This window comes from Cryptotermes secundus, unplaced genomic scaffold (assembly GCF_002891405.2).
Source record: "Cryptotermes secundus unplaced genomic scaffold, Csec_1.0 scaffold70, whole genome shotgun sequence".
Classification (NCBI taxonomy): Eukaryota; Metazoa; Arthropoda; class Insecta; order Blattodea; family Kalotermitidae; genus Cryptotermes; species Cryptotermes secundus.
This window is the reverse complement of record NW_019734964.1, coordinates 4,276,109-4,293,293: the sequence shown is the minus strand read 5'-3', so window position 1 is coordinate 4,293,293 and position 17,185 is coordinate 4,276,109. Positions and strand designations below refer to the sequence as shown.

Genomic DNA, 17,185 nt, shown 5'->3' with positions numbered 1-17,185 from the left:
ACAGGGCCCCGGGATAAACGGCAATATATCTATGTAGATTTGTTATTGTTAGCATAACGAGGCAGTAGATGAGTGATGTGTCTGCTCGTCACTTTTAAGTCCATTAATAAGTAATGATATATCCCCAAGTACACAGTTCTCTGCGTTAAGATTACAGTCTTCTGAAATACATCGATGTGTAGTTTTGTAAATGGGTACCAGCATTTCTGAGAAACATTCAGCCTCCATCTTCAGGGTGAGAAACAAATATCACACAGTTCTCTATGTGCTGGTTTGATTCTAATATATTTATGTAATATGACTTTAAGGAGAGTCGAAATTTTCGCTTCAGTGGGATAGGGCTTTTACTTCTTACGCAGGTGCATTTCTTGCATATTGTAATTTATTTCGTGTTATTTGTATTGTGCCCTCACTCCCCGAAGCTGGAGTCGGTATGTTTCCTCGAAATGCTAACCACCATCTTCCAGGCTACGTTTTGTCATAACCCTAGACTCTAATCTGAGCTTTCGCCGCCGTGAAAACGTCTACTTTCTTTTAATTTGGGGGTTCACATATGGAAGATATAAAGCTACTGTTGTAATGGTAATTGATATGCAAATATAAGGTCGCAGAATCAGAAATTATTTTTAATTGTGCTTACTTATGTTTTCATAATGACGAGAAGAATTTCAACAAATTTTTAAAAATTTGAGAATGTTCATATAAAGCATATTCAGTAATTGGTCTGTATGGTTTGAAGTTAAATTGTCCGACAAATTTTAGTATTGACTTACTACCCAAATTATTATCATAATTAGTTGAGCGTCGAAAAAAAAAATATGGTAATGGACTGATGGGCCGGTCACGGTAGCCGAGTGGTCTAAGGCATGTACTGTCTTCGCTCGCTTGGAAACCGGGATCGTGGGTTCGAATCCCACTCAGGGCATGGATGTTTAGTTTGTGTGTGTGCGTTTTTCTGTGTTTGTGTACAGGTAGAGGCCTTGCGACGAGCTGATCACCCGCCCAAGGAGTCCTACCGAACGTGTAAGATCTAGAAAAACCGAAGTGAACGGAGTTCATGGAGGTAGGCGTAGGCCCACTGGGGCTGTAGTGCCAAGGGAAAAAAATGGACAGATGGACATATGTGATCTTTCCATTAAGTTTTACGCATAATTTCCTGAATTTGAGGTGCTCTATGAGGAATAATATCTTCTGGTATATAACGCCGTGTAGTTCGGTGAAACTCAACCAGCGTTTAGGGAAACTTATCGCCGTCCATCTTGAGGGTCGTAGGGAAGCCAAGCAAGAAGCCAGCATGAAGCGCACAGGAAGCAGAGCGCTGCTTTTACCGGAATACAGGGCGTTATATCTCATAAGATAAAACTGTCCAACGTATGATGAAACGCAATCCTTGAATGGAAGGTGCATGGTAATCTCATTAAAGATATCAACTTACAGTTAATGGATATGCATTACCTTTTAAAAACGCGTGACGGAAAAGACAACTAGGATGTCGGCTTATGCATAATCTAATAATTAATTTATCATTGTAGAACATACTTAACTTGGTTAATCCTAGTCTTTCACACTACCAACTGTATATAAGATTTTTAACCACCGTCCAGTGTGATAGATAAAATTTGTACTCTTTTATTTTTCATCCTTTACATCTTTCGGTCAAAACGACCAAATTCAGAAGAATATTATCAACACATATGGATAAGATATAATATTTTGGGTGCATTTTTTTAATTTACATAATCTTTCCAGCCGCAACATAGCCCTGGGGTTCACTAAGCCTCTAAGAAAAATGAGTACCAGGGCGGTCGGTGCGTAAGGCCGACAACCTCACCGCCATCTGTGAGCCGATTGTCTAGAGTAAATGTGGGAACCTCACCTCTCACAACCTTTATGGGTTTTCACGGCCTGTTACAGGGTTAGCTTTACCTTCTTATGACATGGTAATAGTAGTTTTCATATGTGTTGATAATATCCTTCTGAAGATGGTCGTTTTGACCGAAACATATAAAGAATGAAAAATTAAAAACACTACTTTTATCAATCACACTGGACAGTAGTTAAAACCCTTATATATACGAGGCTAAACTTGAAAGAGGTTTATCTTATAACTAATTATGATTATGATCCACCGTTGAAGTATGACCCACACAGAGCAGGTTGGTGCAGCGGTAAGGGATTAGACATATATCTGAAAGTATCCAGTTCGAATCTCAGTCGCATTATGTTCTATCATTGCGATCGCTGGATACTTCCGCGTCAGTACAAATTTAAAGCAAAGAGGTTGTAATTTAAAAGAAACTACTTGTCAGTTGGGCTAGTGTTTTATTTGATGTCCTGAAGTTTGAGAGGAACATCTCTGACTAAATAAATTTCTTTGTTTTCCCCCCAGCAGTGTCGCCGGACGACCAGGTGATGTCAGGCAAGTGCTCTTTGTTTATCTGTTGTAGGGTGGTGGTAATGGTTCTGTCTCTTCCGCAGAATTTGTCATTCACGTGTACAGAGCATCTCACATATCTGTGCTTTAAATGTTGTTCAGTCAGACGAATCTGTAGCTAATACCATATTTATCAGACTATAACATGCATTTCTTTCTTTCCTGTCCTTGGAAAAGCTGACTGCGCCATGCACTCTTCATTTTACCAAAATAATCAACATAATTGACCTTATGTGAATATAACTTTCTATATATTTTCCTCGTGAAATTTGGAAATATACAGTAAAACCTCGCTAATTCAGATTAATTTGGGGGACGTCATACAGATTAGGCAATAATCCAGCTTAATGTAAGAAAAGGTAACCCAAAGAAACAAAAACACTAGAAACAGGAATAAATGGAAAATTTAATGATATAAGTAGTGCTAATGAAAATAAATAACAAAATATTATTGTAGAGCCTTATTTTAAAATTTTATTTGAAGAAAGTGTCAAGTTTTATCTGAAAAGATAAATGGCTCATTTGCCTTCCTAAATGCCATATGCCTTTAAAAGTTTGTACTCAACTGTCAACAACATTTTCATATTTCGAATTGAATTATCCGAAATCCGGATTAACTGTAATCGGATTAGCGATGGTTCACTGTCGTGTGTATCAAACTTGGAAGAAAACGGTTGTAGCGGACCCAACTAACGTGCGATTGAAGAGAGCAAGAGGAAGCCTCTCCCATCGCACTGCTGGATTGGCTTCAAGTGGCCAGTCTTGTTATCAGAAGCGATGGTCTGACGACGGATCATGGGTTCGAATCCCACTCAGGGTATGGATGTTTAGTTTGTGTGTGTGTTTTTTTCTGTGTTTGTGTACAGGTAGAGACCTTGCGACGAGCTGATCACCCGCCCAAGGAGTCCTACCGAATGTGTAAGATCTAGAAAAACCGAAAGTGAACGGAGAAGTTCATGGAGGTAGGCCTAGGCCCACTGGGGCTGTAGTGCCAAGGAAAAAAATTAGATTTAAATTTATCATAGTAAACCTTTGAAGTCTGGAGTTCATCTAAGTAATATTTAAATAAAAGTTCCTACTTCTCAGAAGACACATTACGTCTCAGTTATAAAGACCAGCGCATTGCTGTTTGAGGGAAACAATCTCTTTCTATTCTCAGAACCGTATTAAACCCACTAAGGCAAAGTTAATTTTTCTTTCGTGCACGTGGAATGTATAACATCAGGGTTGATTTTTTTAATTTTTAGTGGAATGTGTTGACAGTCGCATGTAGTGAGTCCAGTGGAATTAATTTCAAAGCCATTAATTAACCATCTGCTATCATGCACTGAGGGTAAAAGCCGTTGTGTGTAAGCAAGCACTGAGGCCAGGCAGAACAAATTGATTGAAGTAGCGCCTGCGTTGCTATAGTGACCCGCACAACTGATGTATAGGAGAAGTTGCCGCACAAGCTTGGCGTTTCCGTTCTTGATGTTGCTTTATGAATGAGGTGTCGGAATTATTTGTTAAATTCTAGATTCGATTTGAAAGTGTTTTTTTTTTTGAGAACTGACTTGAAATTTACTATCGATCCTCATTCCTAAGAGAAACTGGCTTATGAATTTTACATACTCACCGTTCTGTTCAGAATTAATCTGTGAAAGATAATGCCAGCGTGTCAGCTAGCATGTGGATTTTCGGCATTCTCTAATTGTTATTACTTCAGACAGAAATGGATGTAGTGTTTACGCATCTTTGGTGTTGGTGGTAATATAATTGAATTTATTAATATTTCGGTAACCGCTTATGAGCCACTAATTCTTTTCCTGTTGACTTTAATTCTGTTATTGACAGGTGGATATATATATATATATATATATATATATATGACAACTAGCTGCATGTTGTCCACCTGAGAATTGGCTATACAATACAAGAACTTTTGTTCTGTGCAACCGTTGGTGAAGCTACACAATATAAACAATTATCTGAAATCGTGAAAAGTATTTTTCTTGTACCGTGCAATAATGGGAGCACACGGTAGTGTAGTTGGTTGAGGCACAATGCTACAAGTCGGAAGGTCGCGGGATCGAATCCCGATGAGGTGATTGGATCTTCTTCAATTGACCTAATCCTTCCATCCGCGCTATGACCCTGGGGTCGACGCAGCCTCTAACAGAAATGAGTACCAGGAATGTTCTTCGGTGTAAAGGGGGCCGGCGCGTTAGGCTGACAACCTTACAGCCATCTATGAGCTGATTGTCTAGAAAATGTGAGAGCCTCAACATCTCACAACCCTATGGGCCTCCACGGCCTGTTACAGGGATAGCTTTACCTTTTACTTTTTTTACCATGCAATAATGTCATGACGAATCACTCACCTCTGTCTGTCTGTCTCTCTCTCTCTGTATATATATATATATATATACGTGTAGGTCGCTGTTCATGATTATGTGTGTGTTATCCATGTCCATATTTTTATGTAATTCTCGCGCGGTAACAATGTTCACGTACTTAACACACGTAGCAGCTGTATGAGTATGCTCAGAATTGTGCCATTTGAAGAATAAGACGTAATTTAATTCAAGGTTTGGTGGAGATGAAAGAAGCGAGGTAAAGGTAAGCAGGGAGCAAGTATAGGACGAAAGGAGGTGAAGTATTAAAATAGGAAGAAAATTATTCCCTATTAATTCTGAACAAGCTGAAACTGATTTTAATACAATACAAAATTCTATGAATTGCAATAGAGTCACCTGCTGTTGAGCTGGAGCGGTTGGAGTCAGTATAAACTACATTAGACACTGGTAGACGGGTATAGCCGATCACAGTGGCCACGCGGTCTGAGGCATGAACCGTCTTCGCCCGTTCAAATACTGGGCTCGTGGGCTCGAATCCCACTCAAAGCGTGGATGTCTGTGTGCGTTTATTCTGTGTGCAGGTAGCGGCCTTGCGGCCGGCTGATCCCCCGTCCAAGGAGTCCTATCGTCTGTATAGATTAAGAAACTGAAAAAGCGGGCAAGATCCACAAGGGCTGTAGAGCCGTAGAAAGATGGATGGATGGACGGGTATTATAATTATAATACTTTTATTTAAGAGGAGGGTCTACGGGTCTCAGGCTGGTGTTCGATTCCGGGCAGAGGCAAGATTTTTATCTTCTCCAAACTCTGCATACCGGCGCTGAGGCCCCACCAAACCTTATACCCTATTGGTACGGGGGTTCTTTCCTAGGAGTTAAAGCGGCCAGGGCGTGAAGCTGACCATTCACCACCTAATACCGAGGTCCGGAATGGTGTAGCTCTACCCAACTACCCTTACTTCTTCATGTCATAATGCTTAATTATTTAGGAAAGCGACAACTTTACCTTTATCTTATCTGGTTTTAGAATATATTATTTATCGCATAAGGGTAATATATCTCCAATCCCTCCTATTTCGTTATAAAATTAAGAAGATCGTGAAATAGGCTAATACGTCGTAAATTGTATTGGTATTACGAACCAGAGACAGCCTTTTTGAAGTATGACAAAAATACGCAAACGTCATTATACGTATACTAAAACTTTCAGAAATCCTCATGGGGGAGGGGGGGGGACACGCGTGACGAAAATAACGGGTTCAAGACCGGATGTTTTGATTTACTGGCACTTCGGTTACAAGTTCTCTTAATCGCTCTTATTATAACACGGAATTAATTACTTTTTTACAGTTTTATAATCAGTTTGCCACATTTCTTAAAATTAGCGACTAGGCTACAGGCTGGACGGCCCAGGAGTCGCTGTTCAATTCCCTGTAGCGGCAAGAGATTTTTCTCTTCTCTTTAACGTCCAGAGATACTCTGGGGCCCACCAAGCCCCCAATACAATGGGTGCCGAGGGATGTTTCTTCGGGGGGTAGGGTAAAGGGGCGTGAAGCTGATCACTTACCTCCACTTACCGAGGTTAATGCTGGAGCTATACCGCTACTCCCCCATATGTTTTCACGGTGTGGTGCTTAATTAGCACGGGGATAACTTTGCCTTACCCTAACCATACACATGGTGCAATCGGTATTTAAAAAGGGGTACATGTAATTGTCTCTTCTGTATTTGTATTTACTGTGTGACGTCACTCACAACGGAGAATTACAGTTAACAGTTTGTGGTTTCAAGACTGAATTTCACTGAAGGCATCTGTTGCTGTATTGCGTTTGCTCTGTCCACATGAAAGGCAACGGCATCGCTTTACACTAATATATTCTGTGTTTGTTTGGTGCCGGTAAATTGGCATGCATATGTTATGTGTAATTGTATGCCCTAAACATAGAGGTCCATACATGAAATAAATGGGATTCCTAAAATAGCACAAGCAGGCTGCAACAGTGGAACTGGAATGAATTACACGAAACATTCTTTCAATTTCTAAACAGGGACACGGTGCGCAACTTCACAGTAACTAACCGTCCAACAATACCTCGAGGTTTACATTAAAAGAAGCGTATTATTTAGATATAAAGTCATGATGTCTTTTTTCTTGGTTACTCATTTTTATTTGCCCTTTCTTCTTTTGCCTTTCAAACATAGGCTTACAATTCTCTTCCTTCTTCAGTTCGGTACTGACGAAATTTTCGAACATGTCTTCTTTTCTTACCTTTCAGTGATAGGCTTATAATCTTGCACTCTTTTCATTCCAACATTTACGAGGTCCAACAGTATCTCCTCTTGAAGAAAGCAGTCTTCTTTTACCGGTTCTCACGGTCTCTTAGCTTGCAAATTTCTTATATTTTTCTTCTACCCTGAAGATGGAGGCGATACGTTCCTTCGAAACGTCGGTTAATACCACATATACACGGTGCCAAATCCCAGAAGAATAGTCACCGCCGTGAAAGCCTCAAATCTTACACAGTATCTCCTCTTCTTTTGCATTCCAAAGATGGACTTACGACATGCTACCGTCCAGCGTTTATAATATCTACCAATACCTCTTCCTTTTATTCTTCCTCCTGTCTTCCAAATATAATATTACATTACTGTTCTTGTTTCAGTCCAACCAATACCAGGTCTATAAATATCACACTTTCCTCCGCCCTGCAGCTGTGGGCTTACAAATATACCCCAGTTTCGGACCATTACCGAGTGTCTGTTTGTTTAAATCTCTTAGGATATAAACATAAATTATCCACTATGACAAAGTAATTTGAATCGGTTGAGATAAAAAGTTGCTGTACCTAATGGGATGTGACGCTAGTAAACGTCTACCAGACTGCGCTGCAGTCACATAACGTCTTTGAGACCCTCTCGTCATGCTAAGTACGTATTTATCAATTTTGACTATTCCTGTAGATTCTAAAGGGTTCTGACGATGGTGGATAACACACAGATTTACTGGGTTTTGGGGCTTTTTCCATCGTCCAGAATTCCAGGAAATAGAAAACACATTTCGGAAACTGGATCTGTTTCCGTTCTCAGGAGTAGGTGCCACTTTGTCCACCACAAATCCTACTTGACCAGACCCGGGATCGAACCCGGACCGCCGCGGTGGGAAGCCAGCTACTAACCGGTTGAGCTACGGCGTGGCCCAAGTAGGTGTCTTCCTTCCTCACCTAAACACAGAAACAGATCCAGTTTCCAAAACATCGTATTTTCTATTTGTAGAATTCTGGAAGATGGAAAAAGTCTAAAAACCCTGTAATTCTGTGTGTAATTCTTGAATATTCCTGTTAGTTTAGCCGTCTCACATGCAACTTGCTTTTTTAAAACCTTTTAAAACTTTTAAACGTTAAAGTCACTTCTGTATCACTGACGTACACATATGCACACTACATGTTCCAATCGACATTGATCATCTTCAGGTGTCTCTAAAATTGCTGATGAAACTGCTGTGCTTCCGTCTGTAAGTTCAATTTTTGGGATATGACCTCGTCTATGTGTCCATGAACCATGTATTAGTATTTCATGCATTATATATTTAATGTGATATATGTGTGCACGAACTTACCCTACAGTAAAAGGTAGTTCCTCTTATTGTGTCGCATGCAGATCTTTTGAACAGGATGTTATGACACAATATTACCAGCTTGAACATTACTTGTGAGATATGGAATCAGAAAATAGTATAAAACTATAGTAGAAGGCCTGTGATATTTTCTACCGTGAAGCACGATCAGTATTTCTTTTAAATTTGACAAACATATCATGAAAAAAAAAAAAGTCTCTTATGAAAACCTTAAGGATGAATATTTCCCCTGTTACTGGATTGCCTTGCATTGTATGTTACAGTGCACACCAATCTTAAATATCTAATATATTTGAAAGTTATTCATTTTTTTTTTAATTTATAAGTTCAAACCCAGTGAAAATCCATACATGTCGCAACAGAGGACATTTGCAGTTATTTACCGATGTATTTACCAACGGCCATGAAACATTCATTTAATCGCTTGTCGTTTTAGCTTGTATCAAAGGCTATTTGAACACATCCATGAGTGTTTGATCACTGACTGGAACTCGTGTACATATTCACAGACCTGGTTATTATGACGTTCTGTTACACGAACAGGAAGCCAGGTGCAGATTCTAGCTCGGTTTCAGTATGCTGAACATTATCCATCCTCTAGGTGTTACACTAAAAACAAAACTTTTTGGAACATGAACCTTTTTTTTGTCTTCAGGGAACTGGGGGGGGGCTAATCTGCTGGATCAATTGCCCTAGTCTTTATACCAGTTCCCCCTTCTGTCTGAATATGAAACCAGAAGCAGCCTTCAAAGTGTTGTGCTTTTGGTATAGCACATATACTCTGGATAATGTTCAGTGTAATAAAACTATGACCCACATTGGCCCAAAACATTCATTACTTACATAAACATAATTCATATATTAAGCAGTTTGTAATTGATTGCTCAGATCCGCAAAGGAACTCACTCACTTTCTTAGTCAATGGGAAATGTAGGCTGGTTTCCACTGGGGGTGGGGGTGTAAAAAGTCTGATCCATCTTCATCCAGCACAGATTAAGAATGCATGACCTCTATTTTCCACATACCCCTTTGTGTCATGATACAGACACAAGGAAAACCTTACCTAGTTGATTTTATCCAGTCATCTGAATAAAATAAATAGACTCACGGCCTGCTGACTGGATTATCAGAGTTTGATGCCAGGTATAGGTTGAATCCTTCTCTTCACTGCTGTGTCCAGACCGTCTGTGGACTCACCTAGCCTCCTGCCAAATTGTTACTAGGGGCTCCTTTCCCGTGGATAAAGCGGTCTGGGCATAAATCTAACCGCTTACCCAGCTCAGTGCCAAGGGTTAAGTATGTTTGTATATATCAATTCCAGGGCCTACATCATTTCCAAGCATGGCATGTAATTAATTAAACACAAGACACTTTTCCTTACTAAATAGGTAATTAAATGGGAGACATTTGTTGTCCCATATTATAACTGATGTTTCATTAGCTGCAAGGTCATTTACATCAGGGGCAATGAGGAGTGAATGCTGAATTCTTACACAGTTGGGTGTTATATGGAGTAACCAGCTGTTGGAATTCTTGTGTTTTCCCATCTGGCATCCTTGATTCTGCAAAATACTTAATTAATACTTTTTAAATAATCTGAACATCGTTCCTTACATGTAATATTTACATAATTAAGATTTATTAAATGCTCTGCCAGCACTCAGACTACGTAGTGCCGTGTGGCACAGGAATTAGTGACAAATAACTAGAAACGGATTTAGAAGAACATCAGTCAGGATACTGGTGTCCTGGCCAAGATTTTAACCAGCTCCTCACAATTGCAAGTCAGAAGAATTACCACTTGAGAGAAATTGCTTGATCACTGATCCTGATAAGATACTCAGTTTTGTATCATGCATTGTACATGGCATTATCATCAGAAACATTACATTTTTATCTAAGAAAATTTTCTGAACACTGGGTCAGATGATTATAATAGTGGCAGTGGTGGCGGTGGTGATGGTGGTGGTGGTGGTGAAGGTTTTGATGACTAGTGATGGTTGTGATGACAGTGGTTTTGGTGATAATGTAATTCTGCTGATAATCACTGCAGCTATGATGACTGTGATAGTAACTTCCACTATAGTTGTGGTGGTGGTGGTGGTGATGACAATTATTATTATTATTATTGTTATTGTTGTTGTTGTTGTTGTTGTTGTTGTTTTTATTATTATTATTATTGTTTTCAATGGTAATACTTGTAATATTAATATAGAGCATCTTGCTTAATATTCATGAGTTTTTTTTTTTCACTTGGATCCCTGAATCACTTAGTCTGTGAAATTTTTGTAAGGATTTCTTCACCTGTATTAATAAATGCTAATATATGGAAAATTCTCACCAACCCATAACAGCTAACAGCTACTTGTGTTAACTTAATGAACCTCACAGCAAACTTTACACACCATAACACTGTATTAATAAGAAGTTACTTAGTGATTTTGATTATAATATATTTCCACAGGTGGTGATGTCTGGGTCCTAGTAATAAAAGATGCTAAACCCAGTGATTCTGGCATCTATGTTTGTGAAGTCAATAGCAGTCCAATACTGAGGTCCTTTCACAAACTCAGTGGTGAGTACAGGATGTTAAAAGCAAAATAACTTCTACCTGCCATCTCTTCATGGGCAGTAATATGTTCCTTACAATGTCTGTGAAAGAATTTTGAATAATTCTGTTATGATTGTGTTGGCATTGCCCCTTATATGAAGTACATTCAATATACAAAACATTTCACGATTTGGATCTATTCCTAGATGTTTGGTTGTCACTATGCTGACAGCTGTGTTTTAGTCATTCTCATTTCTTGTGGCAGTAAATAGGACTGAACTTGCAGCTCTTTAAGTGCTAAATAAGTAACATAGTAGTAAGTAGAATTGTAAGAACCCACAAGAATTTTTGAGAAGATGAAGCATCATTTTCTGCATAACAAACTGACATACTTCTTTACCCATTTTCTGAAATCTCATACATCAGTTAATGTTCATATAGCGTCGTCTGACAAAGTTCGTGAACTCATTGTGGTAAAAGTGCAATATACATCATTGCTAAGTATCACTATAGTCACAAATCAAAATACTCCCATTAGGAAGCTATGCACTGATGCCAGTGCCTAGTCCACCCTTCAACACAATTTTGGAACTGGTTTTGTGGAATGGTCTTCAGAGCTACCGTTGTATTACTCCTGATGTCATCAATGTCATCAAAATGCCTTTTTTTCAATATTTCCTTTATCTTTTGGAACAGAAAAAAGTAACTGTATTCCAGAACCAGTGAACAGGGAGGGTGTTCCAGCAGTTATTTGTTTACTAGCTAAGAGCTCCCTCACAGACATTGCCATGTGAGGTGGTGCATTGTCGTGAAGCAAGATCCATGAGTTGTTGGAGATAGCACACCAGATCACGCTCAGACAGTAATAGACATCGCTCAGAAAGAGAATATCATAGATCAACAACAACACAGCATCACGAACTTTATTGTCAGACCTCATATATGAAGATTAAGGTTGTCTAGGTTGTAACACCATGTAGTTTGGAGACAGCCCAGCGTTTCAGGCGAACGTATCTCCTCCATTTTCAGTGTCAGAGAGTAAGCCAAGCAAGAAGCCAACAAAAGCAGGATCAATCTGAGTTTAACTTCTTCTGCTGGTTTGTTGTTGGCTTTTCCTTCATCCCTGGAAATGGAGGCTATATATTCTTCTGAAAAGTTGGGCTTCCTCTGTACCAAGCAGTGTTAGAACCAACAACATGAGATTGTTCATAATTTCCATTGATTGAAAGTTATAAATGAGTTGCTTTAATTACTGAGAGAAGGAGAAATTTTGTTGCATACTGGGGACTGCTGGAGCAGAATAATTTAGCATAAATCTTGTTTATAACATCAAAAGGATAAAATGATATGCTGTATGACCTAATGACCATAAGAATTAGCCAAAGAAAGTGAACAAGTCAAAATCATAGTGTAACTATTTCACTGCTTATTGTGCAAATGACTCTCAAATTCTTATCATCTCTTCATGATTTTGTTTTGCAGTGCTGTCCAGAGCGCTGCTTCCGCCAGACAACATGACTGACCCCATGCTGTATGACAGCCAGAAGGGGTCACTGGGACGCAACCACAACTACACTGACTGCTGTATCAGTAGCAATGTATCTTCTTCATGCTTCGGCTTCTGCAACATACAGAGTATTCTGGAAGGCAATACAGGGCAGGACCCTGAACACTGTGAAAAGGACTTCCCAGCAATCGTTAGGTGCATGGCAGGTGGGAGAACACAGTGCTGCTATCAATGGTTTTGTTAGGGAAGTTGTTAGAACAAAAACTGTGAATAAGACCTCAATAGCGCAGGAGCAGGGCAAGTGGTTGTCTCATTTAACTGTAAAACACTTAGCACACCTACTCGTGTAATATAGAGTTTAACTTTTGTGTCCACCCTGTAAATTCTGACTTCTTCTGATTGTGAAAATTTCCATATATTTTGATACTTTAATAATATTGAAATGGAATTATAATGCTGCTTGTTTCAGAATGATTTTGAAATGGGTAAGGACGATGTTTGTAAGAAAGTCGCTTATGTGAAAAAAAATCAAATTAAATGAAATAAAGAAAAGTATAGTGTGGATTCCAATTAAATTAAATTTTCTCACAACAGAGAATGTGAACATTATGGACTTAATGTATTTTCTGAGTCATTTCGTTTTTATGACAACTTGTTATCTATCTATCAAATGATGCAGCTTCACATTCCAGAAGAACACAATTTTATATAAATGTGGTTACATTTCTGTGTTCCTTTGTGTACAGTTTGAGTCTCCCAGTTAAAATGTCCATTTTCTCGGCATGAAACATTTGCCCAGACTGCGACTGTATTTTTAGCTTCTGAATATTTGAGAGGAAAATGCAAAAATAATAGTTTAGTGTGGTTTTCTGATTTTATAAGAATGGTATTTTTAGTCATTTTGATTGAGAATGTCTGATTTCATAAGCCAGAGTAGTGTAACTTCTTGCAGAAAACGTGAGTGATTCTTTGTATACTCATACTTTTAGTAAATATGGAAATATCAGAAATGAATGACCACATGTTTTATAAAGTGAATTCTTCATGACTATTATGAATAATAAGTGTGAATTACATCATTCCACATTCTGAAACACTTTCATGTTGATGCAGATGGCAGGAACCATGTACCATGCTGTATCCAAGAAGGAGTGCCTGATATCTGCCAAGATGTTTGTCGTGGAGAGTACACTGTGATCACTGACAACATTAAGACCCACTTCTCGTGTTCAGCATATACTGAAGAGACACTTGCCTGCATAGTGGAGGGCATAGGTTAGACTCATGTGCTCCCTTGACACATCACTGTATTAACTGATAATTGATTGTTTTGAATTGTTTCATTTTGGTCCGTTACACTATTATACATAAAATCAATACAAAGTCCGTTGAGTGTAACAATGTTTTTTAGGTCACTTCTTTTTCACACATCGACATTTGTAGCAGTGCCCACACAGCATATATACTGTGTACAGTTAAACAACGCCAGTGTTTTCTTGTTAGTACCATGTGCCTCTGAAGATGGTTTTACTAAAACCGAAACATGTAAGGCAAGAGTGAGAAAGAAGTGACCTAAAAAACATTGTTACACTCGACGGACTTTGTATTGATTTTATGATAATTGATTGTTTGGTTGCTGGGTTATATTTAATACTTTAATCTCTAACACTATCAGCTCTGTGTTTTCTATAGTGCTGAAAGACAGGAGAATTAAGAAGGATAAATTGGGAAGGGTTAAGATGGAAGCAGGTTTGGTGTAATTTAAGGTGCTGGCTTATCTGGTAGGAGAGACTAATTGAGCGAATAGCTACAAAAGAAAGTAGAGAAGGGAAGAAGAATGCTTATGGGAGGATAGAGAGGAACAAGGAAGACTTGTCATAAGACAACCCTTCCTGCTACAAAAATCATTTGAAGATGATTATAATAATTATAATCATTCCTGGATTTTCCAGGGAATACCGTTGAAAGCCACAAGGATTCTCAATTGGAATAGGAGCATTTCTAGGTGATATTATAATTGAGGATATTTCACCTATGGAGGATTTTTAATAACTACACAATTACAGTCAGTGATCTGGCTTATATTAGGGTCAACTTGAATGATTATTCACAAATATCAACAGGCTATAAACAGTAGTTCAAATCCAGTCTTAAGCACTAGACACTTAGAATTAATTTAACCTAATTTCTGAGAATAGTACAACATGCAATGATAACAATGACACAATTTGGATGAGTGCAATTATACAGTGGTGTTACCTACATAGCAGCTTCATCAACCTGATAGGTAGTAATGTTTCTTCCTTTGAAGACTTTTTGTTCATTTATCTGTATAAAATGGAAATTATCCTCATCAGTTGTAATGGTTATATTATCTTGACTTAGTAAAAGAGTGAGTAAGTGAGTGAGTTATAAGGAAGTACCATTAACTAACATTAATTTTGAATGATTTTTCTTGCAGAAATTCTTCCAAGTTCACCTGAAAACGTAGAAGTGGAAGCACTGACTGAGAAATCACTGAAAGTGTCATGGACCCCACCATCACAGAATCCAGAGACTGTCTCAGAGTATATTGTGAATGTGACTATGCTGAGATCATTTGATGAGAACACAGAACTACCTGATGACAGCTATTCTGATGCTGCTGACAGTTACGCTCTGGCCGCTGCAGGGCTCACCAACACTAGCATGAGGCCCCCAACCAGCTCAATGAATCCACTTGGTGATAAAAACACCAGGATAAAGGTAGGTTGTTAATTATAAGACTTTTGATAGAGACATCTTTTGGAAAATGAAATGTGTTACGCTATGGCCCCCGCCCCTGTAGAATCAGAAAGCTCTGCCAACCTTGTATCACTTATGACGTATTGTGAGTATGGTGTTTTGTCATTAAAACAAGGTTAAGTATAAAATTATAATATATTAATTATAGTAAAAATTGATCAAAATATATTAATTTAACTTTCATGCATGTTCTGACACTTATCAAATATTGAAAACCAAAAACAAGAAAAAATAATAATAGATCTTCAGTATACATCTCATCCAGAAATTGTTCTTAGATCGTATTATTAAAGGCAATACAGGTTGCCTAATGGGGAAAGCAGCTGTAGTGGTATTATATCCCTGCTGTTACATGAGCAGTGGGTGCTTAATACGAATCTCTGGTAGATTCTTACTTTCATTAGGGTTCAGTATTGGACCAAGTTTGGAAACTGAAATTAAGAAGTAAATTTAACTTTAACCCAGTAGCATTTAATATGCAAAAATAAATGGACTTGAGAGGAGTTTTTTGTATGCCATTTGGAAGATAATGTTCTAGTCCAATACTGAACAGGGTTGAATAAATTAAAAATTCAATGAAAATATGATGATTACTCTCATCTGGATTGCGACACATTGCAGTTTTGATAGATCTTTGCCAACTTTCTGAAGAAATGCACATCTTTATAATCATTATTGTGAGATTGAAAGGTGTTAACAAAATAAATTAGACTTAATGGTGTGTGATACGTTAATATAAATGCATGTCAGAGATTAAAGTGTGTGATAAGCTCATTATTATGATGCAACTGAGGTAAAGTGTTCAGTGTTACAGCATTTAATAAGTAGCTACAGTGCATACTGCAAGAAAAATCCAAAGCCCATATCAATGCATTGAATCACTCATCTTGTAACTTCAGTTTGTGTATTAGGTTTAATTATATATTTGTTATTTCTTCACCAGGTTCCAGGAACATATAACAGCACCATAGTGAATGACCTGAAACCATATACTATGTATGAGTTGTCTGTGACTGCACTTAACATCCATGGAAGCAGTTTACCATCATATTCTGTCCGAACTCTAACCCTGACATCTGGAAAAATGAAGCCTACTGCTGTTGCACAGGCTCCAGGGCTTCCTGACATCAAAACGTGCTGCATCAACAAGGGCATCTCTCATACAACGTGAGTGCTTCAATAAATGATGTATCTTATACATATAGATATAGCATTTCTTGAAAGTCAATAGCTGTAATCATTTACTTGTAATTCAATTACTGAGAAGAAGCAAAAACTCCTCTTTGCTAGGAATATGGTTGCTTTCCCTTTTAGTATCATAACATATAATTCCTGCAAGTTTAAAGAAGGAATAACAGATTAAAAAATTAATGTATGTTCATGTAATTAATAAGGAATAGATACCTACACATCTCAGCTGTGGCTGCTGTACATATTGGCAACAGTATAGGGCAAAATTCATTGTCTCTTTGCATATTCACTATTACATCCACTAGGAAATAGGAAACATGAAAGTAACATTTCTCGGTATATTAGATTATAGAAGAGTAAAAACATATGTGATCAGCACTATCAATCATGGCACTCACTTTTTTCCTAGAACTGAAACTTGAAACTTAGTATTTAGTACGTCATTGTTTGACTTTAAGCAAAAGCAGTTTTGCTAGCTTCAGCTAATCAGCAGTACTGACTTGTGTCCGAGTACAGAGCATGACATGTGGACAAGTAGAAAGCCCAAAGAGCATGCCATAACTCAGAGTCTTTCACCTTTTCCAGAGTCTTGACCTCTTAATCTTTGAAATGTGATGCTAAAACCAAGCTGTATGCCTTTCAAAATATGCTGCAAGGGATTAATCAGGTTCATGCAAGATTGTGGTTGCCCGTTTATAGAAAATGTAATGAGTGTGCTATACACTCCCACTAGAATGGTAAGACTTATC

The 17,185-nt window shown here is 38.2% G+C and overlaps 1 protein-coding gene across 4 annotated transcripts in view; it reads left to right on the top strand.

Annotated features, from left to right (window-relative positions):
* LOC111869011 (Ig-like and fibronectin type-III domain-containing protein 1) overlaps window positions 1-17,185 on the top strand; it is a 631,957-nt gene that overhangs the window by 592,953 nt on the left and 21,819 nt on the right. For 2 of the 4 annotated variants that reach the window (XM_023860181.2, XM_033753255.1), the window contains 6 exons: window positions 2,390-2,419; window positions 10,868-10,978; window positions 12,437-12,667; window positions 13,575-13,736; window positions 14,923-15,206; window positions 16,189-16,412. In XM_023860181.2, the coding sequence (XP_023715949.1) occupies window positions 2,390-2,419; window positions 10,868-10,978; window positions 12,437-12,667; window positions 13,575-13,736; window positions 14,923-15,206; window positions 16,189-16,412 (1,042 nt within the window). The remainder of the gene's footprint in view (window positions 1-2,389; window positions 2,420-10,867; window positions 10,979-12,436; window positions 12,668-13,574; window positions 13,737-14,922; window positions 15,207-16,188; window positions 16,413-17,185) is intronic. The other 2 variants (XM_023860182.2, XM_023860183.2) reach the window with 2 other exon arrangements.